Source organism: Pituophis catenifer, unplaced genomic scaffold (genome assembly GCF_029215685.1).
Source record: "Pituophis catenifer annectens isolate HBS135680 unplaced genomic scaffold, rPitCat1.0.hap2 SCAF_1, whole genome shotgun sequence".
In the NCBI taxonomy this organism is placed as follows: Eukaryota; Metazoa; Chordata; class Lepidosauria; order Squamata; family Colubridae; genus Pituophis; species Pituophis catenifer.
This window is the reverse complement of record NW_027256881.1, coordinates 301,814,302-301,841,162: the sequence shown is the minus strand read 5'-3', so window position 1 is coordinate 301,841,162 and position 26,861 is coordinate 301,814,302. Positions and strand designations below refer to the sequence as shown.

At 36.3% G+C, this 26,861-nt stretch overlaps 1 protein-coding gene across 1 annotated transcript in view; it reads right to left on the bottom strand.

Annotated features, from left to right (window-relative positions):
* Positions 1 to 5,130: 5,130 nt before the first annotated feature.
* The window catches only part of TSHR (thyroid stimulating hormone receptor), a 43,989-nt gene continuing 22,258 nt past the window's right edge, over positions 5,131 to 26,861 (bottom strand). Inside the window, exons 5-10 of the mRNA XM_070931476.1 lie at positions 24,200 to 24,274; positions 23,482 to 23,559; positions 18,729 to 18,797; positions 12,158 to 12,235; positions 7,242 to 7,430; positions 5,131 to 6,550 (exon numbers count right to left, since the gene is read on the bottom strand). Coding sequence (XP_070787577.1) covers positions 5,131 to 6,550; positions 7,242 to 7,430; positions 12,158 to 12,235; positions 18,729 to 18,797; positions 23,482 to 23,559; positions 24,200 to 24,274 — 1,909 coding nt within the window. The remainder of the gene's footprint in view (positions 6,551 to 7,241; positions 7,431 to 12,157; positions 12,236 to 18,728; positions 18,798 to 23,481; positions 23,560 to 24,199; positions 24,275 to 26,861) is intronic.

Here is a 26,861-nt window from a genome sequence, read left to right as displayed (position 1 = left end):
CCCACAACAATAACTCTGGGGTGGGCTGAAAGGGATTGAAAGTCACCCAGTCAGCTTTCATGTCTAAGATAGGACTAGAATTCCCAGCTGTCCTGATTTCTAAGTCTCGTGCTGATCCATGCAGGAACTGAAAGATGGAAATTTTGTCAATGCACAGAATTTCTGTTCTTTTATCCCATCTTTGTATTTGGCCAACCCAAAGCTTTGGAATTTACCTATTGCCCCTGCTTCCTACATTTTTCAATAGTTTGCCAATGTCTAACCTTCCATTTCTGTATTTATTTCCAATAGTACTTGCATAACTGATCTTTTTTCTTTCTTTTGTTTCATTCTATAGATCATGGGTGTCAAACTTGTGTCGTCATGGCAGCATCACGTGATGTATCATGACTTTTTTCCCATCGCTAAATGGCGTGGGCGTAGCCAGAGCGTGGCGCATCCAGCCCGCAGGCTGCGAGTTTGACAGCCCTGCTATAGATCCTCAAAATAATCAGTTGCTGGCAATTAGTCAAAGGCCACCTCTGATCGTACATATAAATAGATGTGCATTCCCTTTTTTACATGACTGGGGGCATAAGTTATCATGGTTTTTATAAAAGAGAACTCTTAAATGATATTGTTTCATACACAATGGATTCAGGAATGTGGAATCCCAGGATTCCAAAGATAAAAATTCCAGATTTTTAGGGATGGGTGAGTGGGTAATACTTAGATTGAACTGAAACAACACATAGAAACTATTGCTTCCATTAATATAATATATTAGCATAGTATGCTATGTATTTATCATAATGGAGTTTTTAAAATAATTGTATCCCAGCCTTGAAATGTAAGTTGAGTTCTCTTATATGGTAGATACTGTTCATCTTCTTTATTAATGTTTTAAATTATGCTGTTAAAATAAACAGAATTATTAAAACACTTGGACTTTGGTTTGCTTTTGCATTTATTTAATTTTTAAATTGGGCTTTTAAATTTATCTAACATTAAACTCATCATAAATTAATTAAAAGCCTCATTTAGTTCATAATATTTCATGATAAAACAAATAGTAACCGCAAATAGGCAATTAAACATACATATTCAGAAATAAGTATATCTACACATAGTAGACTTAAATGAAGAATTAAATCTTTATTATATTTCTATGGCAGATTCTGTATAAATTATAGTTGCTATAGAGGTAATTCAGAGTCTAGCTAGCATAATGCAAGGTACTAGGAAGTCAAGGAGAGCTGTTGTCATTGTGTGCCCTACTTCTCTTTTCTTTGATGGCAATTGTTGCAAGAAGCATACTAATCTAACTAGTCTTTGGTCTGAATCCAGAAGGACTCATGGTACATTAAGTGCTCTGAATCTACCTTCCTTAGATAGTATTGTACTATCCAGCTTCTAATTCAATACAATAGTCTTAGCTTTCTAGCTGCACCATTTCAGTGTTTTGATGACAGTGGCTGGAACTTAGTTGAAGAAGTCTTTAATGTAAGTGAAACCACTTGATTAGTTACTGTTCCAGGATAATGATCATGGTTCTTCAAGAGTAGGTCCTTCAGATCTTTTGGGTTTTTTTTTATTTTTTTAAGGAACATGCATTTTCAGTTCACTGAAAATAATGGTATGTTATTGCTATCACATACAGAGATGCCAGTCAGTGGAGAATGTACCCACTTGAATCTGAATGGCACTAAAGCAGATTGACATTGGCTGTCTTTGTTGGGTGGGAATCCCTAAGAAAGCAACATGCAAGAACAACATCTAGTCAGATATACAGAAACATTATACCAAATTTCCTATTTGTCACAAAATTCTATTTAAACTTCAAAGAATCTAATACGTAGGTAGTCTGATGGAGGCAAAACTGCATTCTATCAGCATAGCATTTATGCATGCAGTTTATAATTTAAATTCCTATTTCGTTCCCTTTTGCAAGAATACAAGAAAAGGGATTTATTTTCCCAAGTGAATAATTCTGTTCAGCTGTATGTATACATGTTATTGTTTAATTTTCCTTTAATAATAGAACAATACTTTTATTCAATTTTGAACAATACAAGAGCCTTGGTGGCGCAGCAGACTAAAGTGCTGTTAAGTAACACCAGCTGCCTGCAATTACTGCAAGTTCAAATCTCACCAGGCTCAAGGTTGACTCAGCCTTCCATCCTTTCGAGGTAGGTAAAATGAGGACCCGGTTGTGGGGGCAATAAGCTGACTTTGTATAAAAAAGAACACCCCTTGGGTGGGGGGGGGGGCGAAAGCCCTACTAAGGTATATACAAAAGTATGAAGGCTATTGCTTAACGCATTGTAAGCCGCCCTGAGTCTCTGGAGAAGGGCGGCATATAAATCGAACAAATAAATAAATAAATAAATAAATAAATAAATAAATAAATAAATAAATAAATAAATAAATAAATAAATAAATAAATAAATACTTTTTCCCAGACCAAAAAAATCATGAACATTAGAAGTTAAAACAACACATGTTTTATCAAAGCATGTTTGCTAGTGACTTTAAATAAACATAACTTAGCTGGTAAGCACAAATAAGATAAATGTGTTGTTTAAAATAAATCATTTTCCCCTCTGGCTTTATTCTTAATAATTAAAAAAAGAACAAAAATAATGTAGCATTTTTAGGAACCTGTTAGACAACACTTAAATTTATATCATTTTTAAAAACGAAATGTATGCAGACAAAGCAAGAAAATGTTTTTAAAACATGAATTTAACTAGGGTATATTTCTCCTCCCTAAAAGGGAAGGATTGGAAGGCGATTTGTAATACCATTGCTTTTTATATTCCTGCCACATTATTTCAGGTGCTTATTTATTTCTATTTTAAATATGACATATTTTTTTTTCTTTGGTTGTAGATTTAGGAATGTAATTGTGTTGAATGTTGGGTGGGGATGTCTTTTCATTTTATAGATGCATAAAATTTACAAGCAGTTTATATTTCTTCTTTCATAGTACTGTTGATAAAGGCATCATCTGAAATGCACTACTAAACTAAAGTTTATTCAGGAACACAGCTATAATTATGATAGCAAAGACTGAAGTAACCCAAGGTCCTGCTTAAATAGCTGGTCCAATGCTGTTATTGATCCCAAAGCCCAGTTTAATTAAAATGGAAATGGACAGGGCAACCTTTCATCCAGAGCATTACTTCTCAGAGGCTTTAGAATACAGAACCCTTGAAAGGAGGCGTAGCTATGACCTTTTCTTCAACTGCTCTTCGGAATTTGATCGTGGGATTATGGGATTCCCCCCCCCCTTATACACAGAAATTGAGCTTGGATGTGAGCCAAAAAAATTGTTTCATCATTATTAACTTCCTTATAGCTTGAAAGAGAGGATATTAATTTCATTAACTGGATGTTAATGATATTTCCATTCTTTCCATTCTACTGCTGTTTGGACATTCAAACAGTTGGGTTCTTTTTGCAGTGCAACATATTTGTTTCTTGCCAATTTCATGAGCTAGTTCAATGAATCAATGTACGGTATAACCAAGGTCTTAAATCAAATTCCCAGAATTCTTGCTTCCCACCTCTCAGACACAAATAGAAGGATGACACATCACATGAATAGAAGCCTCCACTGGACATTGGGGTTCTTTCCACTGTACCTTTTTAAAAAATCCTACCGATGCTTCTGGTTGCATTTAAATGAATTTGTTTTTTGGTGGGACTCTAGGATTCCATGGAACAAAACTTGGAAAATCCTGCCATAGACAACTTACAGTTCCTGTAAGAGAGTGTTGAACTGACACAGCATGCTGCCTCCAGGTAGAAGCTATTGTATAATGTAGGGCATTCTATAGAAAATGATAGACAAACATTTTACACTGCATGAAAATAAAGTGGCAAGATATTGTTCCATATGCCTTAGTCCTAAATCTGTTTCTTATCTTCACAGCTCTAAGATGTGTGGACCCAGCCAAAGGGGATTCTGGGAATTGAAGTCCACATACCTTAAAGCTGCTGAAGGTGAAAAATACTGTTTTAGGTACAACTAAATGTCTCCACTATGAGCAACGTAGGTGGTCTATGTGGAATTTGTTCAATAATTCAGCCTTACTAATTCTTACTGATATACTGTATTAAATTATTATCAACCTGTTTTAATTTTTTGATGCTTTGTGATAATTGGCTGCTAAATGTTACAACAGTGGCTTGAAAACTGAATTTTTTTAAGTCAGCAAACTTGATCTGGTCTGGAGAACATAAAAGAGGAACCCTCTGTTAATTTTGAGTATGAAGGAAAATAGTTAATGTCTTTTGTTAAGAGAATAGAGAGAGAAAGAGAGAAAGTTGCAAAAAAAAGAAGAAAAAAATGAAAGAAGACAATGAAACTTTTATACTAAAAGTACATTTCAATTGAAGTCCGTTAAATGAACAAGGTAGAATTACTATTCTCCAAATAATGTAAAAAGGTACAAAGGCAGAAAGATGTCATAGTAAGCTAAGAATAATAAGAGCAAGACAACAGTTGATTGTTACATATTTACCATTTTACCAAAAAGGAAAATAATTATGTTTACAATTAAAATGAAGTAGAACTTTCTAAAAATTATCCATATAATTTTATCAGATTGTTCAATGTACCCTTGTTAAGCAGAAATATTAATACAAGGTCAGTTAAGCATTTTTTTAAAAAAAAATATTTAGAACAAATAGATGTTTCATAGTTAGGCATACTGTTTGATTTAGCTTGAACTTTCTAAGCCTGTTGTGAGTAAAATTGATGTATTTTGTCATTTTAAAAGAGCTCAAGTAAGAATCCATATGATCTCTACTCCATTGTTGAGTGGAGTAAAATTTAGGATATTTTTCTTCCTTCTACAATTACTCTGGGGAACAGAGTGTTTCCTGAGGGATATATTATTGTCCTCCTCCTCCTTGTGGATTTTCTGTAATAAATGCATGGCATTATGCAAACAGACAATTGAACTCAAAAAGTGCTTGGTCTGATCTACTACAACTTGTCTAATATTATTAAACTTACAGTTATATATAGATGGCTCACAGGTAAGCAGAATGTGTCTTAAAAATTCCTATCAAAAGAAACCATGCCCTTTATAATAGAACAAGGATTTCCAATATCAAAATATTATTTTAAGTAGTGATGTGCTACAATATAGTCAGCTTATTATTTTCCATGGATTCTTGAATATGTAACATCATTGCAGAGTGGTATCCTCCAAGTACACCATGAGGGTGCCTTTGATGGCTAGAAAGGTTATGGACAATTCCATGGTTGCCCTTATGATGGCCAGAACCACTGCTGTCCTTGGGCGAGACTGTTTGGCCCCTGTAGAGTTGAGCCTGATGTTCACATAACCCAAATTTGCTAAGCAAGATGAAGATATCTCTTCGGAATGCTTTGGTAAAGATAGCATAAAGGAATGGGTTGGCACAAGAATTGAGTGGATAGAACAAGACCAGCAGAATTTTTGAGTTGCTGACTGTTATTAGGGGTCTGTTCATAACAGCAGATAAGGCATAGAATGAGATCGGTGCCATACATAAAAAGTCAGTGAAAATTAGCACAGCCATCCTTTTTGCAATGATTGTGTCTTTGTCCCCTGACTTGTATTGGGGATTCCTTACTGTAATATAAATTTTAATATAGCAAGCACAAATGATGATGAAAGCAACAATGTTCAACAGCAAAATAATGATAATGTAAGCTTGATCTACAGGTGTTTCAGTGTCCATGGGAAGGCAGATGCTAACTTTTGCATAACTACTGACTCCAATCAAAGGTAAAAGGGCAAGAAGGAAACATATCAACCAACCAGCCAACATAATAAAAGATGCATGCCAAAGGCGGATTTTTTTATCTAAGCGCATGGCAAACGTAATAGCATACCACCGTTCCAGGGTGATTGTAGTCAAAGTAAAGACTGATAACTCACTAGCAAAGACAGTAAAAAAGCCAGCTGTGCTACAACCAGGCCCAGTTTGCCAATCAATGGCATAGTTATAATACTCTGATCTAGTATAAAGATCCACTGAAGCAATTAAGAGAAGATACAATCCCATACAAAGATCAGCAAAGGCCAAGTTACACATCAAGAACCGTGGAACAGTCAACTTGTAATGGCTAGTGAGTAAGATAAATAGAACAAAAATATTGCCCACAATGGCCAGCAAGTTTACAAACCATACTACTATCCTTAAAAATCTGTACCCCATTACATCTTCGCAGGGGTTGAACTCATCAGGCCCTGGGCTGCAACTAATATCATCGTTACCTGTACAGATAATATAATCATAATGATTGTCGAAAGTCACAATATTCTCTTGGGGGTTCTTGAGTTCTTGACCAAATCCATCTTCTCTATTGTTATGTTCTTCAAAGAAGACATAATAACGGGAATTTCCATGAAGGTCTCTAAATTTGGAATTCTCATCATGAACAGCATCAGTGTGATCTGAATAATCTTCTGCATAATCTTGATAAAAAGGAGCCCTGAAGGTACTGGAAGATCTTCTCTTGCGAATGCTGAGATTGTTAGTTTGATTACACAGCAAGAACTCCAAGATTCTAAAGGAGCAATAGAAAGCATGATTAATAAAACATGTAGTTTATCTACAGCAAGCAAATTAATCAGTGGGGAATATTTATTGTGAGCTAAGGCAACATTATTTGAGAAAAGCGCTACATTCTAGCTTTGGAATAAAGCTACAATTCTAAGGTCTAATTATGATAATGACATTTTGATTAGACAACTATTCCTTTAAGAAAGCTATTACCCATTTAATTATACTTTAGTGTTATTACACTGCATTTGCTTTTACTTCTGTTTATTATAACAAATTGCTATGCTTCCTTTCCTTTATAAAATTCTTTTGTACAGTTTACAGTAAACATCATGCTTCAGAACAAATGCAATCTAATCTTATTAAAATGGAGCAGCCAATTGAGTATAAAATCTGCTTTAAAGAAGTTCAAACAGTATTTAAAGATGATGATAATTTAGTCTACGGTGAAGAGGTGGACTTCATTCGGCGCTTAAATAAACATGAGGTTGACTTTCTATGGAGAGAATTTGAAAGTCTTAAGTGCCATTACAAATGTTCGCTCTCTCATTTGCATCACTTCTGATGTGGAGAAAGGTTGAAGAGGTTTCTGAAAGTACATTTCTATTGTTGGGCAGGTTCATGAGCCAGAATAAAATTCCTTAGATAGTTGGATTCTAACCCATTTAGAATTTAATACCATTTTTAAAACTCACCCCTTAGCTTTCTTCCAATTCTTGAAAGCACAACAGTGGCTTGGGTATGACAGAGCAGCGTAAGTTAGATAAGGAAAAGTTTTTACTGGGGGGAATTTCTTTAGAGTCCAGGTATTTTGAGCCATCAGTTCTTTCAAGTTTTCTAATCCTCTTTCTGGCAGTGAAGTGATACATGTCTGGGAGACATCACTGAAGATATACACAGAGGAAAAATTAAGGACAATTAATAATGTCAGTTTCTCATAAAATGCTTCATGAATCTTTAATTTATATGCCATACAACTGTCAAATGACTTAAAAGAATTAACAACCACAGAACCAAAGCCTACATGGTTTTGTTTATAGATGAACCAGTTTCTTCCTAAGTACCACAAAGAATAATTCACTCCTAGCCTCCTTATACTAGACTGTCTAGACTTAGGATATATTTTTGTGTATGTGTGCAGCCTAACCATGTATGACTTTAGAATGTGACCTAAAGACTTCTTTCCATACCATCAACAAAATGATTAGCATTTTCTCCATGATCCACCATTTTGGCATGACTTTCCTCTGTTGTGTTGCTTGACACCCGCTTTCTCCATCTTTTAGACAGTAATTCACTGGATTTTTATGCTAAGTGGCATCTGACATCCAGTATTATGGTTGTTTTTAACTGGCCAAATATTTTTAAACTTTTGCTTGACTTAATATTTCTGAATTATCTTTGGCCTGTTGGCTTACAATTTGAAAATTTTAAACTTGAAAATAATATCATCACACAGCTAAGAAAGAAACAGGAACGCACTCTTTTTTTCTTCTTTAAAGAAAATCAAACTTAATACATTCAAAATAATTACAAGCCATGCAAAACAATTATAAGAAGAATAATCCTGTTTAGCTGAAAGTAAATTGAAGTCACTCAAAAATGGAAAACTCTCTCTCTCACACACTCTCTCTCTCCCCCACCCCTCTCTCCACAATGAAAATGATTCGGATGTCTTCCCATTTGTTAGTTCACACTGCTCCTATGCCTATGTTTTAAGCATCTTTGGTACTATTGAGATTGGAAATTGCTTAAGGTATTATGTACTGTAAGTAATACTTTTAGCAAGGTATATTTTGTACTATCTTTGCACTTTGTACTATATTTGTAGACTGCATATCATTAAAAGTTATCTCTGTTGCTATTATATAAACCATTTTTTAAAAAAAAACTTTTAAAAAATTAAATTGTCATCACACTTTACCACTGTGAACTCTGGATAGCATCCATGGTACTTGCTCCTCAAATTTTAACACATAACCACAATCTTATTTGGTAGCCTGGGTTGTGTGTTTCCATGGCAGAAGAAGAATTGAAGAATTGAACCTGAGTCATTCCACTCATGGTCCAGCAACTTGTATGTAACCCAGAATATTCCAATTTTATTTTTGGGCCACTCAGTTTTGCAGAAAAAAAATATATAAAAATAAAGGAGCAGATTCCTCCATGAAGAAGATGTAAGAATCTGAAGCTTGTTTTGATATATACCTAGAGGCAGGCTTGAAAAAACTTGAAGTGGAATGTGATTATCCTGCATCAAGTATTAAACAAGAATTATAACTTTGCACTCATGTCAGAAGCTCCGAGGCGCTTCCAGTTTGAAAGGATTAGCCGGTGACATCACCTTGTCCTTGGGATGCCCAGATGGGGCTCCTTTCATGTCTCCAGCAGGAGCTGGAGTGAAGGATGAGAACTCAACCCCGCTGCACGGCAGCTCTCGGGTCTCAAATGCGGCTTGCTAACCACTTGAGCCACTGTGCTCCTAGAATTATAACTGAAGATGTGAAAGGAAATGGCATATAGAAAAGAGTGAAGAATATGGTGACCAAATTATTATTTGCATCATGAATTCAGTAAATTATATTCTTAGTGCAATTTACAAACAGGAATTGTCTTACGGGACTCTTTGCGGTGATGGTATCTACGCATTTTGACTTTCCCTCCTCACTGGCTGACTAAGTAGAGACTTAAGAATTCAATTTATACCTTCTGAGCTGCTATTATTTTAATCTTCATATGCACACTAAGTATACAATAGGTCCTTTGCTTAGACCCAAACCTAATAGGTTTTCAAGTGCTCTTCCAGGATTTGTCAGTCCATGCTTTAACTGGAATAGTTTGCCATATCTTGATTGCTACCACATTGCCACATTATCACTAATGCTGGAAATTGTTATCTAAAATATGCTTCAGAATTCTCATATGTTTGACATATTTTCTGTTGTCCATTATGAACTTCTACTATTATTGCTTTTTAACAAGCTGCTGTTTTGTCATTTTTATGTTTTTTTTCTATTATTTTGTATTTGCAAACAGCTCTATAATCCCATTATAAGCAACATACACATTTATAAACAAATAGCTGTTTAATTCTATGTATGACTCTTTTAAATAAGACATTACTTAACTAATCATATTGACATTTTTTAACATTCAGAAGAATCTGAAGTTCTCTAGTCAGTTTCCTTAGGTGCTTCTGTGTACAAACCAGTACAATAATAACCCTACTAAGATGAATAGTTAGATGAGCAAAACAGAAGCTTAATATTTATTGGATTTTTTTCTGTTCCCAAGTACATTACTCCTTTCATATTCCATGATTTCATGGTGGTGGAATGTGAAAAAGTTCACCTTCCAGAATATTAGTCTACAGTATAAACATTACTATTCTCACCTAATGTTTTCACTTAAAAAAACAACAACCAAAAAAGTTGATTGTATGAACAGTATTGAAGCCACTCTGACCATCACAATTAAAAACAAAACAAAATTAAAGCCATATGGATTTCCTTAGACAAAATAGATAGATGTAAAATTTGCATAGTTAAATACAGCCTGAAAATTGGCATGGTCATAAAAGCTGCATTTTGTGGTCGACAAGGATGTTGGGAAGGCTGCATGAGTTCCTTTGGCAGAATACAACTTTTGATCCTTGCTCTAGGATAATCTAATGGAAATTTCTTTTGGAAAGATATAACTGCCCAAGAATTCAGTTTCTCTTGAAATCAAGCTCTGAGACTTACCCAGCCTTTACTTGATCGTTGTTGCTTTTCTAAGATGCTTTGGCACCTCTGTACTGGTGGTACCTACTAATAGTGCCTTCGCTAAACCTATTGGAACTAACTTCTCACTCAGAGAGAAAGAAAGCCTGGAGGCTGCTCACATGTGTTTCAAGATTGAATCAATACAGATGACCTTTGTTATTTGGGATTTTACTAGCTATGGTTTTACATTTCTGTAGTTGCTAAAATAAGATCTCAGTTTCTGAGACCCAGTTTCTACAACATACACATATACAAACATACAGACAGACATACTTATATGTATGTATATAGGGGCGGGATAGCTCAGCGGCTAAAGATACTGAGCTTGTTATCCCGGGTTCAAGATCCCAGTGCTGCACAATGAGGTGACTCCCATTCCCTGCCCCAGCTCCTGCTACTTAACAGTTTCAAAGCATGCAAAAAATATATCTGTGTCTCTACCCTGTTCTCCTGGACCTACAACTTTTTGACATTTTTTCCATATGTCTATTCAATGTTTACTATTTTTCTGTAGGAATCTATTGATTTTGCCTCAGGTTTCCTCTTTTTAACTGCTTCCTTTGATTAGTTAGCTGTCAGTTCCTGGCATTTTCCTGGCATCATTTTCCTTGCCATAGCTGATAAATTCTGTTTTCCACTCTTTTTATTTTGTAATTTAGATATTTAGAAGTAATGAACCAATCCACATGCTAGAAACAAACATGTTAATCACATAATTTTTTTTCTTTCTGTAATGAATAATTGCTCCTGCATTGATTATACAATCCTAGTATACTTACTGAATTAAATCTATTCTCCCTCTGAGCTTTTATGCTAACCCCAAAATAAATTAGTACCTCTGTGAATGTTCAATAAATTATTTCCATGTTGATGAAAACAATGTGAGTCACCATGAAATATGCTAAATCTACTGGTGTTAGAGAGTTATTGACTATTTTCTGTATTTCTCCAACTGCTGATAGCTAACCTTAGGAAGAAAATAAAGCCTCTTTAGGGAAGCAGGTTTAAAACTGAATAAATGTTTCATAATATCACAGATGAATTTAGAACAGTACATGGCACACAATATGATCAAGTTATTAAGCTCATTTTGTTTTTGCTGAATTTGTCCAGATCTTGAGCTCTTTATTTAGAGCTTACTTTACTACCTAACATAGTAAAGTAGCTCTCAGAAAGCTCATTAAATTCTATTGCAAAGGAGAACAAATGCATGATCTTTCTTCTAATTCATAACAGAATTGTTTCTGTTAGTTCAGTTTCTTCTGGTTCATTGCTTGCTTGTATTTGAGGATAAATATAGTTTTATGACTAGGGGAGAAGAAGAGTACTTAATAATACCTAATAAAGATATTTTACAGATGTGTGCAACCTCTGTTCTGAAAGGGCTGTAATAGGGGGCAGTGGGGAAAGCAAAAAACACATCTGCCCAAAAAGGATGACAGCAAAACACCTTTCTGATTGTTTTCAAGAAAAAAAAAAGCATGGACATTTCATTCTAACAAAGGGGCTATCACTAGGTGGACATCATGAAGCCCTTGGAGCAATTCCTAATTGTGTAATATACATACCACGATAGATTGTAGGTAGATAAACAAACCTGAGCAGCAGAAAAGTCAACAAGATAGGACTGGCCAAGCCTTATAAGATAATAAGTCTACAGTCTGTTGGCCTTGTATCATTTCCTAGTCACCTTACAGCAAGAACATGACCCCACATGAATACATGAGTAGACAGATCATGTCTTACCATTATAATTATTTAAATAATCAGAGACCTAGCAATCATTACCCAATATTTCTTTATGGATAATACTAGAATAAGTCAATATATTCTTCCCCATTACTCACAGTAGGCTTGGACCACTTTGAACACCCAAAAATGCATCTTCATCAATAACTCTGAGATATTTGTTCTTATGCAGGTATCTGCAGAGAACAGTAACACAAATTTTAGTGCTTAAATCAGAAATTTTAATTGAAGTGAAGTCTTAAATGCAACAATCAAGGGGATTTATAAAAATTAGTAACAGTTAAATATTCAGAACAACTATCAGCTTAAAGTCAGGTAAAGATAAATTAGGTTACAATTTCAAAGGCTAGGAAGTTAACAAGGCAGCAGGGGTGCCTCAGGCCACCAGCCATCCACAAAGGTGCATCATACCTTTAGACCCCATGAAAATTGGCAAAGCCAGGTCTTAACATTCCTCCAGAAAACCAGAAGATAAGAAAAAGCTTATCTACCCTAACCTCCATTTCCACCTCTGTGTTGTCATGGATTGAACAGAAAGTCAGAAAGTAGGGCTATTAAATTTGGGCTGCACAAATCTGGATGAAACGACCTAATAATATGTGAAACATCTCTTTTCCAAGCAGGTATCATTCACAACATCACAGTTATTAAATAGGAATTCTTTATAAGATAAAAGAGGCATTGTGTTAGTTGTTAAAAGGCTCTTTATAATTCTGGAATTCATACTTAGTCAATATATAACCTTACATAATCAAAGGGGTGGATATATTCTAATTAGGTATATTTGGTTATAGCCCAGTATTTGCGAATTAAATAAATGACATATGAATATAATGTGCCAGTATGAGCTACTAAAACCAAAGCCCATTCTCACACTAAAAACATCATTGTATCTAAGCTTCAGCAAAACTAGACAAAATTAGTAATGGAATGGATTTGTTAATCATTTAGAGTATCTAAAGTCAAAAATATTTACCATAAACCTCATTAAATGTGCTAGGTTGTTGGTTAAGGTGCATGTAGAGCTTTCTGTAAATAACTCTTCTATAAATAACAGACTTTGATCCTGCTCTGGAAAAGATGCTCATTTACATGAAGGGGACATCCCTTTGATGACTGGGGATATACCTTGACTTAAAACTAAAATTGAGCCAAGAATTATGGTCATAAAACATCCCGATTGCTAGTGACTCATCACACGGCTGGTCTGATTTTATAAAAAATTTTTTGCAGCAGTTATTAAGCAAATACCATGGGTTGTAAAGCAACTGATTTTTAAAAAAGTAAATATTGGTTTTCAAACAAAAAAATGTTGAAAATCACGGTCACCTGATTGCCATAAATGCAAGGCAGTTGCAGAGTGCCCAAAATGCAACCATGTGACCATTTGGGGGAGCCGTCGGGACTTTTGGTGTCCATTGTAAGTTCAAATAGTTGCTATATACTACAGACATATTTGATCCCATATCAGTGAATGAAGATGCAGAGATGAACAGCACCATATAATGGACCTAAATGTTTGAAGCTTTCTTTCTTTTTTTTTTGTGTATGAAAAAGTTTTCATGGTATGAGTGAATTTAAACCACATTTTCAAATTTCCTGGCTCAAAAATGGTGGCAAAATATGCTAGACTATAAGTGGTAAGACTTTCTGGTTGGATGAGGTCCAAAATTTAAAATGATTTCTCCAACTGCCCATCCATGATTTATATTCTGTCTCTCAATCTAAAAACTGAATTATTAACATTTTAGGGTAAGGATTTTCTTAATTTTGTAGAAAGTAAATGGCATCAAAGATCCATTTATATAAAGAAGAAATGTGGCCTTATAGCACATCGTGATTTCTTGTTTATTTGTCTGGCATCGTTATCTAAGAGCTAAGGCCAATCAGTCTGAGTGTTTTAGTTAGAAACTTGCATAATACTATGCTGCTGGCAATATGTTCAGGTTTGAAGTCATAAGAGTGACCAAGCCCTAAATGTTCTGTTGACAGAGATTATATTTTGTTTCTACAGGTGCCAAAAGAGAACAACCTTGGAAAAAATATTACCTCTTTTTGGGAAACACAAGTAACACAATGTTAGAACGAACAGGGTTTTTTTTTCCCCAATCAGAGATTGGAAATATATCTGGGGTTCTGCATTTTGCATTAGTTACTTTACAGATAGCATAGTCAGTTTTTCAAACCGAGTACAGTATGGCAATTTTGTTTTTAAAAGTATGGAATACAGTTCCAAAATGCTTAATTCTGAGAGCACATAAAAATACCTGAATAAGAATTACTTTAGTAGAAAATGACGACATAGTATTTTATGCTTCTATCATTGAACAACTAATGTAATTATAAAATTGTTGCAGATTATATATTCTAATAATAGTCATTAAACTGCATGTTCCTTTCTCAGAACAATTTAGGGTTACGTTGTTGTGATTGTTGCCGTTTGAAAACCAGAAGTAAGAAGTTCCTAAAAAGTTGAAAAGCAGCAAAATGGATACATGGCACTGATTAGCTTTCCACCAGAATGGTTTTGAAACATAGCAGTGTTTGTCATCATTTGTACCCATGTTTTATGAACTGTGTTATGGTTTCTATTTTTATGCTACATAAACTGTACAATGATTACACAACAAATATCGTCATTGCTATTCAGATAAGTTACAAATAAAGTATTTGAATTAAATAAAAATGGTAAATGTTCCAATTGTTTAAACTCTAATGGAGTTCAGTGGAACAATCAGAGTACCCATAGAAAAAATAAGGGAAGTAGCACAAATTTCAGCATCTCACAGTATCTTCAAAGGTAACACAGATATCACTATAAATACTTTTGTGGATCATAACCCACTTCATTAAATGCATGTAATATAGTTCAGTGAAGATTTGGGACAGTAGATATGTTTCCAGTTGATGCAGAAAATTTACACAGCTTGCAATTTTGTTGTTGAGAAGGTTGTTGAGAGTGTGGTTGCGCGACAACTCCCGCAGTACCTGGATGAAACCGTCTATCTAGATCCGTTCCAGTCCGGCTTCAGGCCCGGGTACAGCACGGAAACGGCATTGGTCGCGTTGGTTGATGATCTCTGGAGGGCTCGGGACAGAGGTTGTTCCTCTGTTCTGGTCCTATTAGACCTCTCAGCGGCTTTTGATACCATTGACCATGGTATCATGCTGCGCCGGTTGGAGGGGTTAGGAGTGGGAGGCACTGTTTTACGGTGGTTCTCCTCCTATCTCTCCGACCGGTCGCAGTCTGTGTTGGCTGGAGGGCAGAGGTCGACCTCAAGGCACTTGGTTTGTGGGGTGCCACAAGGGTCGGTCCTCTCGCCTCTCCTGTTCAACATTTATGTGAAGCCGCTGGGCAAGATCATCCGTGGTTTTGGGGTGCAGTGCCATCTGTACGCTGATGACACCCAGCTGTACATCTCCACCCCAGACCACCCCAACGATGCCCTTGAAGTGATGTCCCGGTGCCTGGAGGCGGTGCGGGTCTGGATGGGGAGGAACAGGCTCCGACTCAATCCCTCCAAGACTGAGTGGCTGTGGCTGCCGGCGTCCCGATATAGTCAGCTGGTGCCATCGCTGACTATTGGGGGTGAGACATTGGCCCCCACAGAGAGGGCGCGTAACTTGGGTGTCCTCCTGGACGCACGGCTGTCTTTAGAAGAGCATTTGACGGCCATGGCCAGGGGGGCTTTCTATCAGGTTCGCCTGATACGCCAGTTGCGCCCCTTTCTGGATCGGGACTCCCTATGCACGGTCACTCATGCCCTCGTTACTTCCCGCCTCGACTACTGTAACGCTCTCTACATGGGGCTCCCCTTGAGGAGCACTCGGAGGCTCCAACTGGTGCAGAATGCGGCCGCGCGGGTACTTATGGGGGCGACATGGCACTCCCACGTGACACCTCTCCTGCGCGAGCTGCATTGGCTTCCAGTGGTCTTCCGAGTGCGCTTCAAGGTGTTGGTTCTCATCTTCAAAGCGCTCCATGGCTTAGGACCCAGTTATTTACGAGACCACCTTCTGCCTCCGATAACCTCCCACCAGCCAACACGCTCCCACAGAGAGGGTCTCCTCAGGGTGCCGTCTGTCAGGCAATGTCGGCTGGCGACCCCCCGGGGAAGAGCCTTCTCTGTGGGGGCACCCGCCCTCTGGAATGAGCTACCCCCAGGGATACGACTAATCCCAGACCTCCGGACCTTCCGCCGGGCCCTGAAGACTTTTTTATTTCAGCAAGCCGGGCTGGGTTAAAATTTTAATTGGGTGAATTTTATGGGTAACGGGGTTTTAAATTGGAGAAGCCTAAGATAATTTAATTTTGTTTTAATATATTTTAATATTTGTATTGTGAGTTTTTAATTCTGGCTGTTCACCGCCCCGAGTCCTTCGGGAGAGGGGGCGGTATAAAAATTTAATAAATAAATAAATAAATAAATAAAATAAATAAATAAATAAATTGTTATTGAGTATATTCTCTTTCATTGAAAATGAGCAAAAGGTTAACACCACTTCAGTCATTCAGAAGGTCAAGCTAAGATTTGGATCCAATAGGGAGACCCCCCCATCCTCAGTCTTAGGTCTGCCTTCTAGTGAAGAAGGTCTTTTTCCTCTCAGCTCCATCTGGGCCAAGAAATACATTCATTCCCTTTGAACTAACTGAATAAAATAAACTTAATGGGACTGAAAAAGAGATTGGAGTGAATAGCAGATTGTGAGAACACGCAGCAAGGAGAGAGCTGTCTTTCCCAGAAATTTCTCCCTACCCATTTGTTTCAGTGAACAGTCAGAGATCTGTAAGTTCCTTTGTGTAGAATCATAGAGATCCCTAGAAGGTCACTTTGGCTAAATCAGACTGCATGGTGGACAGGAAGCAATGAAAAAGGTGTTGCACAAGTGTGCTCCTTTGTGGAACTGCCTATATTTTCTTTTGGGGAATATTCCAATACTTGTTCTGGGAGTAGATAGTAAAACAGATATATAATCCAACCTTGGACAGACTGAAGAGTTTGCAGCCTGGTCTTTGGCAACCAGAATGGCAGCCTGTTATGGTCTACGCTTAGACACTGGAAAGCTGATTGTTAGTCCATAATTAATCTAGCATCCAAGCTTTGGGGGAGGCAGAACTTGTTTTGGAAATCTTCTGATACAATGCTAGTGGACAGTAAAAATAAAATTAAGCGCTTATCATCAACAATAGAGAGCACCTAGTATGACATCATATAATTGGCTTTCTTTTGGGTTAAAGAACGATCTTCCTCAAGGAAGTCAAGGAAGTCGAAGCTGGGGGTTTCTGGAAAGGGAAGAAGCAAGTCCAAGTCCTAGGATAAAACAACCCCTTACTGACATCACAATTTCTCAGGTTGCCAGATTATGTCAAAGATTTTGGAACACCTGGGAATAGACTTGCAAGAACAGGTGGGTGCTGGAAATAGATATGGTCTGAAATGTTTTTTGTGACCGTTTAGTGTGCATTAGTACAATAAATGTTTGATTTTTAAAAAAATTATTAATTTATTTAATTTATTCAAAATAAAAACTAACCACTTTTTAAACTTTTCTAACAAATGCTTGTTAACAATTTGTGCCTGAAAATTTGTGCCTGTTAACAATTTGTGCCTGAAAAAAATGCAGAAGGTGATTATGTCCAACATTCTCTTTCTGAGAATGTTATTTTTATCTTCTGCGAAGAATAATAGAGGAATACATCTTTTTCATAGATCTGAAAGACGTTATTAATTTTACATTATATAAGGGAACATTATATGGTATTCCTGTTACTAGGCTAAATTAAATGAATCATCTGCTTCTAAAAAAAGTGAAGGTGCAGTACTGATTGGACAGACGTAACTCTTTCAATTGTACATGGAGAATTTGATCAATAGCAGAGACCGAAATGTTTTACCAAACATGTACAGGAACAGTATATGAAATATCTTCTTGCCTTGAAAGCATTGGTAGGAACAAGCATTAATGGTCACAAAATTTACATCAGCAACTTCTTGAAAATGGAATTCATATGCTTTTTAAACATCTCTGTTTCTTTGATTACTTTCAAGTAAAGTGAAGAAGTTATATTTCACCCACTTAAATTCACCCTCCAAAAATTCAGCAGTTTGCTGCCATGAAGTTCTTGCTTAACAATCACAACTGGGACCGGCAACTCTGTAGCTAAGTGATGAGGTTGTTAAAAAAAAAAAAACCTCATATGATTGTGATTTTTCTGCCAGCTTCTTTATTGCCGCTCCTTATAGAAAGCTGGCTGTGAAGTGCACAAATGGTGGTCATAGGTCCGAAGGATGATGCAATGGTTGTAAATGCCTTCTAGTTGTGAAATGCCTGAGTTTTCATCACTCGACTGTGGAGATGCTGTAACAGTTGTAAGTGTGAGGACCAGTCATAAAGTTACTTTTTCAGTTTCATTATAACTTTGAATGATCACTAAACAGAGCGTTGTTAAGTGAGTACAATCTGTATTCTGGTTCAGAGAATGAGAATTCAGCAACTCCCCAGTTATGAAACTTTAATGATATCCTTGTCACACTTAACATACAGAATTAACACAGACTTCTCTTTCAGAACTTTTAAAGTTTATGGTTAGAAACTATTTGTGAGTATTTATTTTTGAGCTGTAAAAATACAATACAAGGGCTATGATATATTAAATTATTTACTTACACAGAATCTAACTTAGTTCCATTAAATGCATGGGCTTCTACCACCGTGAAACCATTATTGTAGAGTTTCCTGTTAATAAAAAAATGCATTATCAGTGGGTTTTTATACACATTTTGTCCAAAATTATTTTAAATTCAAAATGATAAAATCCGATCAATACTCAGCACTATCTTCTATGATTATATGCACATGAATGTCTGAGGTATCCCTCTGTTCTGAAATCCAAAATAAAATAAAATATAAAGTAAAATAACTATGTTGTAAGAACTACCATGAGATGGTTAAGATCACGTCCACTGATATTCAATGTATCTCCTTAAGTTTTCAGAATGACCAGGATACCATCAACTTTAAATCACAGCAATGATATCCTTTGCTATTAACAACCATACCTTGTTATCGTTTGCTGCTGCTACTGCTATTACAAAGGATCTGTATATAATTTCAAAAAGTACAATAAATACTTGATTTAGCAAAGGGTGGGGACGGCAGTTTAATTTAAACCCAAAAGTCTATCAAAATATGAGTAGAAATGTTTAAGGTTAAAACTACACTGGGACATGACAGAATTTACTTTCCTGTAATAATATTAATTACAGTAAAGCCCCAGAGATTTAGAATGATATATTGATTGATGTGTTGAACTAAAGTTGACAGACCCAAGTTCTAATGTATCCTAAACCACAGAAAGTCATTGAGCAATCTGGGGTTGTTCTTAGCCCAATATATCTCACAGGGTTGCTGTTGTTGGGGCAGATAGGAACATGGAAGGAACACTGTACTGCCAATGGAAATGATTAATACAGTAAAAGTACTTAAGGACTTAAGTTCTATATCTATGAAATGATATTGTGAACCTGAACATAGTATAAATATACCTACACTACCCATCAACCACAGACACACAAACACACACACACTGCCAGGAAGCAGCAAAAGCATTATTATTTTTTTACAAAACATCCCACAGAAGCATTATGGGAAATTAAATAGTACTCACTAACATGGCAGTCTAGGTAAATAGGAAAGCATACTGCTTAAAAAGTTTAAAATCATAGGCATATGGAAACCTGAATGCTTATATTAGCTCAGGGGTGGGTTCTAATTTTTTTTACTACTGGTTCTGTGGGTGTGGCTTATTTTGTGGGCGTGGCTTGGAGGTCATGTGACTCGGTGGGCATGGCTAGCTGGTCATGTGACCTGGTGGCCATGGCTATGTGTATAGGGACTACTCAGAGGGCTGAAAAAAGTCATTTCTGACAGGTCCTCACACTTTTGACTGGTCCTCACACTTATGACTGGTTGTCATTTATGCCTATTGTAGCATTCTTAACAACCGTGTCACTCATTTCACAACTGCTTCTCTTCACCATGGTGACAAGATAGGGTGAAAAACGTAAAATGTGAGGACAGTCGTAAATTTGAGGACTGGTCAAAAGTGTGAAGACCAGTCAAAAATAACTTTTTCAGCCCTCTGAATAGTCCATATGCACAAAAGGATTCAATTATTTCTTCAAAGTGCTGATGATTGCACCCTGGCTGGAAGAACTCCAACAGGGGAGTATTTCCTCCCAACAGCGATGTAAAAAGCTTAAAACAACCCTTCCCCTTTAAGAAAGTCAAGCAAAAAAATAGTCTCCAGAACCGGAAGTGACAGTAAGTCTAGACATACTGCCGGAGAGGCAGTTTCTGTAATAAAGTTTAGGCTAAGAAACAACATCAAATATTGTAATTAATCCTTACAGGATTAACTCTGTAAAGTGGGAAAAAACAAAAGATTTCTTTTAACAACCGGTTCTCCAAACTGCTTAACTACTTAACTACTCAACAACTGGTTCTACCAAAGTAGAATCCCACCACTGGGTCTACCCACTTATTTTTGCAGGCACCGGTCTACTCATTTGTTTTCTTTTAACACTGATCAGCTGTAGGGTGGCCCTTTGAAGCCCCGCGGCAAGAGTTTAAACAGTTTTTTTCCCTCTAGCCATCAGGTGGGACTCAGGAGGCAGCAATAGATTGGGGGTGGGGCCAAATAAAAGGTAAGAATAACCCAGGGCGGAGAGGGCGGGAGGGTGAGGGGGGACAGAACCGGTTCGGTGATGTCATATCGTCACCGCTACTGGCTCGGCCGAACCAGGCTGAACCGGGAGGAACTCACCACTGTATTAGCTCATTGTTATTTTTAACTTGATATGCAATTCTACAGTATCCCTGTTTAAATGTTTTAAAGCATTACATTAGCAGTTAATTATCTTCTTAATAAGGGACATGGTGGCTTAGTGGCTAAGACCCTGAGCTTGTCGATTGAAAGGCTGGCAGTTCAGCGGTTCGAAACACTAGTGCTGCGCAATGGGGTGAGCTCCCATTACTTGTCCCAGCTTCTGCCAACCTAGCAGTTTGAAAACACATAAAAAATGCAAGTAAAAAAATAGGGACCAGCTTTGGTGAGAAGATAACAGCATTCTGTGCGCCTTTGGCATTTAGTCATGCCAACCACATGACCACGGAGATGTTTTCAGACAGCGTTGTCTCTTTGGCTTTGAAGCGGAGATGAGCACTGCCCTCTATAGTCTGGAACGACCAGCACATATATGTGAGGGGAACCTTTACTTTTACCTTATCTTCTTAATAGTAAGGTAGGTAATTGAGAAACAGAGCTTAATCAAATAGTCTAGCTCTGCCCCCATAATGATAAGTATCTCTCTTAGTCCAGGAGAAAATGACACAGGAAATCTCCAGATATTGCTGAATTATCTTTTCTATATCTCTATAACCAAGAAAGATGCTTATAAATGCTTATTATAAATAAGCATCTTTCTTTGTTATTTCAGCAGGGAATATTGAGAGTTGTGGTTCCAGAATGTTTGAAATAATAAGCACATTGTACAGTGCAGATAGTAACTAAGCTTCATCCTTTATTCAACTATGTTAGAGCTTTATCTAAGTGCACACCAATAAATCTAGAAAATGATCCAGCATTGAGGAGTGAACAGTGGAAAAGTCAAAACACAAGACCCAGACAGACAGATTCCTTTCATGCTAGACACAAGAAGCTGTTATAATGAAGAAAACGGTCAAACAATTGGCAACTCCAAATCTCAACCAACAAATGCTCTGTCTTACACATTGGCAAAAAAAATCAGAACACAAAATACAAGCTGGGTAGATATGACCTCGTAGACTACCCTCACTCTGTCAAGGACCTTGGAGTACTCATCTCTAATGATCTAAGTGCCAGAGCTCACTGTAACAGCATTGCCAAAAAGGCATTAAGAGTTGTTAACCTAATCTTGTGAAGCTTCTTCTCCGGTAATATTGTACTGGAAACTGGGGCATACAAAACCTTTGCTAGACCAATTCTCGAATACAGATCATCTGTCTGGAGCCCGCACTGCATATCGGACATTAATACAATTGAGAGAGTCCAGAGATATTTCACAAGAAGAGTCCTCCACTCCTCTGCTCACAACAGAATACCTTATGCCACCAGACTTGAAATTTGGACTTAGACAACTTAGAACTATGCCACCTTTGAACTGACCTAAGCGTAGTACAAAAAATTATCTACTACAACGTCCTACCTGTCAATGACTACTTCAGCTTCAACCGCAATAATACACGAGCACATAATAGATACAAACTTAAGGTAAACCACTCCAAACTTGATTGCAGAAAATACAACTTCAGCAACAGCCTGGAATGCACTACCTGACTCTGTGGTTTCATCCCCAAACCCCCATAACTTTAACCTAAGACTGTCTACTGTTGACCTCACCCCATTCCTAAGAAGTCTGTAAGGGGTGTGCATAAGCACTTACTGTCCCTGTCCTATTGTTCCCATTTATTCGTATCCATTTCCTGTATTCATAATCATGTTTATATTTAATATCTGCTATCTTATACATGCTTGACAAATAAAATAAATAAATAAAAAATCAACTATTATAGTATCCAGTAATCCAAGCCACTATCTATATTAGCAAAGTAAAATGCGCTGTATATCCTGAGGCTATTTCTCCTCCCCCACAAATAGAACAGTCCATCTGGATTCTTTCTAAGAATATACAATAGATAAACCAAGGCAAATTTCTCTAGCTTAGAATAAATGTTTTTCTGAAGTTGTAGAACTGCTGTTCAGTGGGGATAGAAAGAATCTTGATCAGCAAATCACTGAAATAAACCATTAAATGTTACCCAACAGCATAATAAAATTATGATTAATAAATCTTCTCAAACTCGGAGGACTTCCTGACAATCCAAATTTCAATAATGGATAACAAAGTCTGTTAAATATTCATGACCCTTTGTCTCCTGTGAAATTCCACTTAGTTAAATTGTGTGTTTCCTGCAGTTGTTCTAAACATTTGGAGATGAGGAAGAAAATGATTATAGCATTCAGGAGCTTGTAATCATAAGCCATTCTGTTTTTTTGATAGAGAAAACAGGAATCTTGGCAGAGAAGGCTGAAGGAAGGGTGAATGAAACTTTTTTTCTAAGTTATCAGTGATAAAAACTCCTGGCCTTTTTGTAACAGAGATTTATATAAAGTTGCCCCTGGCGACAGAATCTACTATAGTCTACAGATGTATTCCAGGGCGAGGCTGGCTTGGATGACTTAATGCCAACGCATAGAACTGCATCTCTGAGCTCCACTTCATTTCTGGTTCAGATCTTACCACTTCAGAATAGATGAAACAAAATGATGCAAAACAAAATAAAACAGAAAAAATGGTTTTAGGGCAGAATAACATACAGTATAAGGGAGTCATTACATAATCCCTGGAATGCATTTGAAGGCAGTGAATTCAGGTATGGATTATCAGCAATTTCACTGTGGAAAAAAAGACAAAAAACATTTAGGATTGTAATAAAATTGTAAAAATGTATTACTGTAACTCATGTGTATTTATTTTCTTATAGTTCTACCGTTTGCCATCATATAATCACTTTTGTTGTTGTCTTTGGGATTCAGAAGTGTTACTTGGGATGAACAAAATCTTTGCATTACTTTATGTTTCCATAGAGAAGATTAAAATAGACAAAAGGGTTTTGTTTTCAATAATAGCATCACATTTCATAGTGTATATTTTGACTTCCTTCATTGGAGGATTCCCAGATCATAAAAGTTACAGCTGTATTGTTACTTTATGAGAGATTTTAATAGATTAAGGCATTACATCTGTTTCTGATAGTTTTTATATTATTAAAATATAATTTGTCTATCTTGAGAACTTGTGATGAAATATTTTTTATAACTGTTTGTTTTTATTAATTAATAGAATTACTATTTCGTGAGACAAAGAAACCAATATCCATTCCTCCACTTCACACACAGTCTCCACCTTTAAATTGCTTAGCGCATTGTAAGCCGCCCTGAGTCTCCGGAGAAGGGCGGCATATAAATCAAATTAAAAAATAAAAAAATATATACTAATACCATTGACTTCTCTGCAGTCCTGATACATACTTACAGCAAAAAGTTCATATTTACTGAGTTAATTTTGGTGAGATCAGGAAAAACACCAAGTCCAGTATTCAAGATCACACTAAAATAAATAAATACATAAATACATAAATACATAAATACCTAAATACCTAAATACATAAATAAATAAATAAATAAATACATACATACATACATACATACATAGTAAATCAAGAACAACAGGTAGCAGGGTTGACTCAGTAATGTGCTTAATACAGAAAACAATTCATTTATTGCACTATAGCCTCAGCACTCTTTGTATTACCGTAATAGCTCCCACAAAAACTCTGGACATTTACAGTATACGTGTACATCTTTGTAGTTCATCTGTTAGACTGATAATTAGACAGACAAGCAGCATCTAGAATATTTTAGAATTAATAATTAAATTTAGAAAAATAAATCTGCTTAAGTTCCATTCCCAGGCAAGGTCAGGCAGATGCTTCCAGATCTACTTATATTTGCAGACGGATATATTCTAATTTCCTTGTGCATTGATGATTGTAAAACTGTAGTTTCATTTTACAATCATAATTTATTCTGATGAGGCTTATAAACAGATGATACAGAAAATAAAGCTAAAGATGTAAAGCTAAAAATTTTCTGAGAACTTTAGAAGAACCTAAATGTGTATTTCATAAAATAGGAAAGTATCTTGGATCAAAATGAATTTTAACTCAAGCCTACTGTAGTAAATGTAATATATTCTTAATTTTTGTAACATGATAGTATTGAGCTTTTAATGACTCATTTCATTTTAAAATTTACTAATTGGTTAGCATAAAAATAACTGAGTGAAGATTATGTTAATAAAATTAATTATTTGGATGGCTTTCTCTAGGAAATTACATTATATGGATTTTATGCAATAGAATTTAATTCTCCAGTGCATTGATGATATATATAGTCACACTGAATTAGACATTTATAGAGAACATGAACCTCTGCTTAATTTAGAATTCAAGATTGAATTTGTCTTTTCCAAGTGAACCTTTAATTTTCTTAATCAGAATATTGCATCCCATTTTTATTCCCTGCACTATATAAATATATTTTAATAGTAATAGGTTTTGTCCTTGCAGAGGCTGAAGTTGACTCTTTGGTCCTTATTATTTCAAGATAATCCTTCATAATCATATATTGTTTAATTCAATTATTTGTGGTCTGTTCTTCCATCTAAGGTGATTATTCTGATAATTTTGCTGGGACATAGTAATCAACATTATATGAGAATACTGTAAAATGTTGGTGATTGTTTGGAAAATAAGTAATTAAGCAATTCTTAATTTCTTCACTGCATAGTGCTTGTAATTTGATTTTTAAATTATGATTTATTTTTTCTTTTTTAAAAAAATTGTATCATTGATTTCCAAGATCCAAAACATAAAACCAAAACGCTCTCTCTCTGCCTCCACTTTCTTCTTTCTCTCTGGCTCTAAACAATTAAAATAAATTATTAACACCTGCTTAAAATGAATCACTGGAGGTTGGATTGTGTACAAATTATTTAGAACAGGTTTGTGTCAAGTACGATATTTTAAGCCATTTATCTTGCTGCTTGAAGTCCTATTGTTCATTCATCAACAAATTATGGGGTCTTTTTTTCTGACAAGTCAGAAAAGCTACTAAGAAGCAATTGTATCAACTGACCTAGTAAGTTAGCCCCCCACCCCTGACCCCCATATTAACAGAATCACTAGTAGGACCTATCACAAATTCTTCCATGATTTTTCGGAAACCAACTGGATCCTGTAGTCCAGGGGTGTCAAAATTGTGGCGTCACATTGTTGTCACGTGACATATCGTGACTTTTTGCCCTTTCGGTAAACTGGGGGTGGGCGTGGCCAGCGTGTGACGCATCCGGCCCATGGGCCATGAGTTTGACATCCCTGCTGTAGTCTTTTTGGATTAAACAATATGTTCTAATGTTTTAATTTTCCCACAGAAGTAAAATATAGACACTAATTTAAAGTAAAATAGATGGCACTCCTTTCATGAGAATGGAGAAATCAGAAACATACCAATCCATGGAACATCTTGGTCAAAATGAAAGATTAAATTTGTCTTGTCTGCCTTAAGTGTAACTAATGAGAATAGACCGGTGGCTTTCATGGTGCTACATTTTCTGTATTGCTTAAACCAGCCCCAATGTGGATATTGAAATTATTTAGCAGCCTGAGTCAGGGATTCTGTACCACCAGCTAAAAGACCTGTCCAGTCAGTTTCCACTGATATTCACTAGTGATGTACAGTATTTGGAAAGGTATTGCTTTTTGCATTCTGCTTGTTAGTGGTTCCTTAAAGAAGTCACAGTTTCTCTTGATAATGAAGTCTATGCAAATTAAGATGCCCAAACTAGAAAATACTTTGCAAGGCAATACAAGTAGTCCTTGACTTATAACAGTTCGTTTAGTGACCATTTGAAGTTACAACGGCATTGAAAAAAAGTGACTTATGACTGTTTTTCACTCCTATGACCACTGCAGTATCCCCATGGTCATGTGACCAAAATTCAGCCACTTGGCAACTGACTCATATTTATGAGGGTTGCAGTGTCCTGGGCTCATGTGATCACCTCTTGTGACCTTCTGACAAGCAAAGTCAATGGGGAAGCCAGATTCAGTTAACGACTTTGTCACTAACTTAAC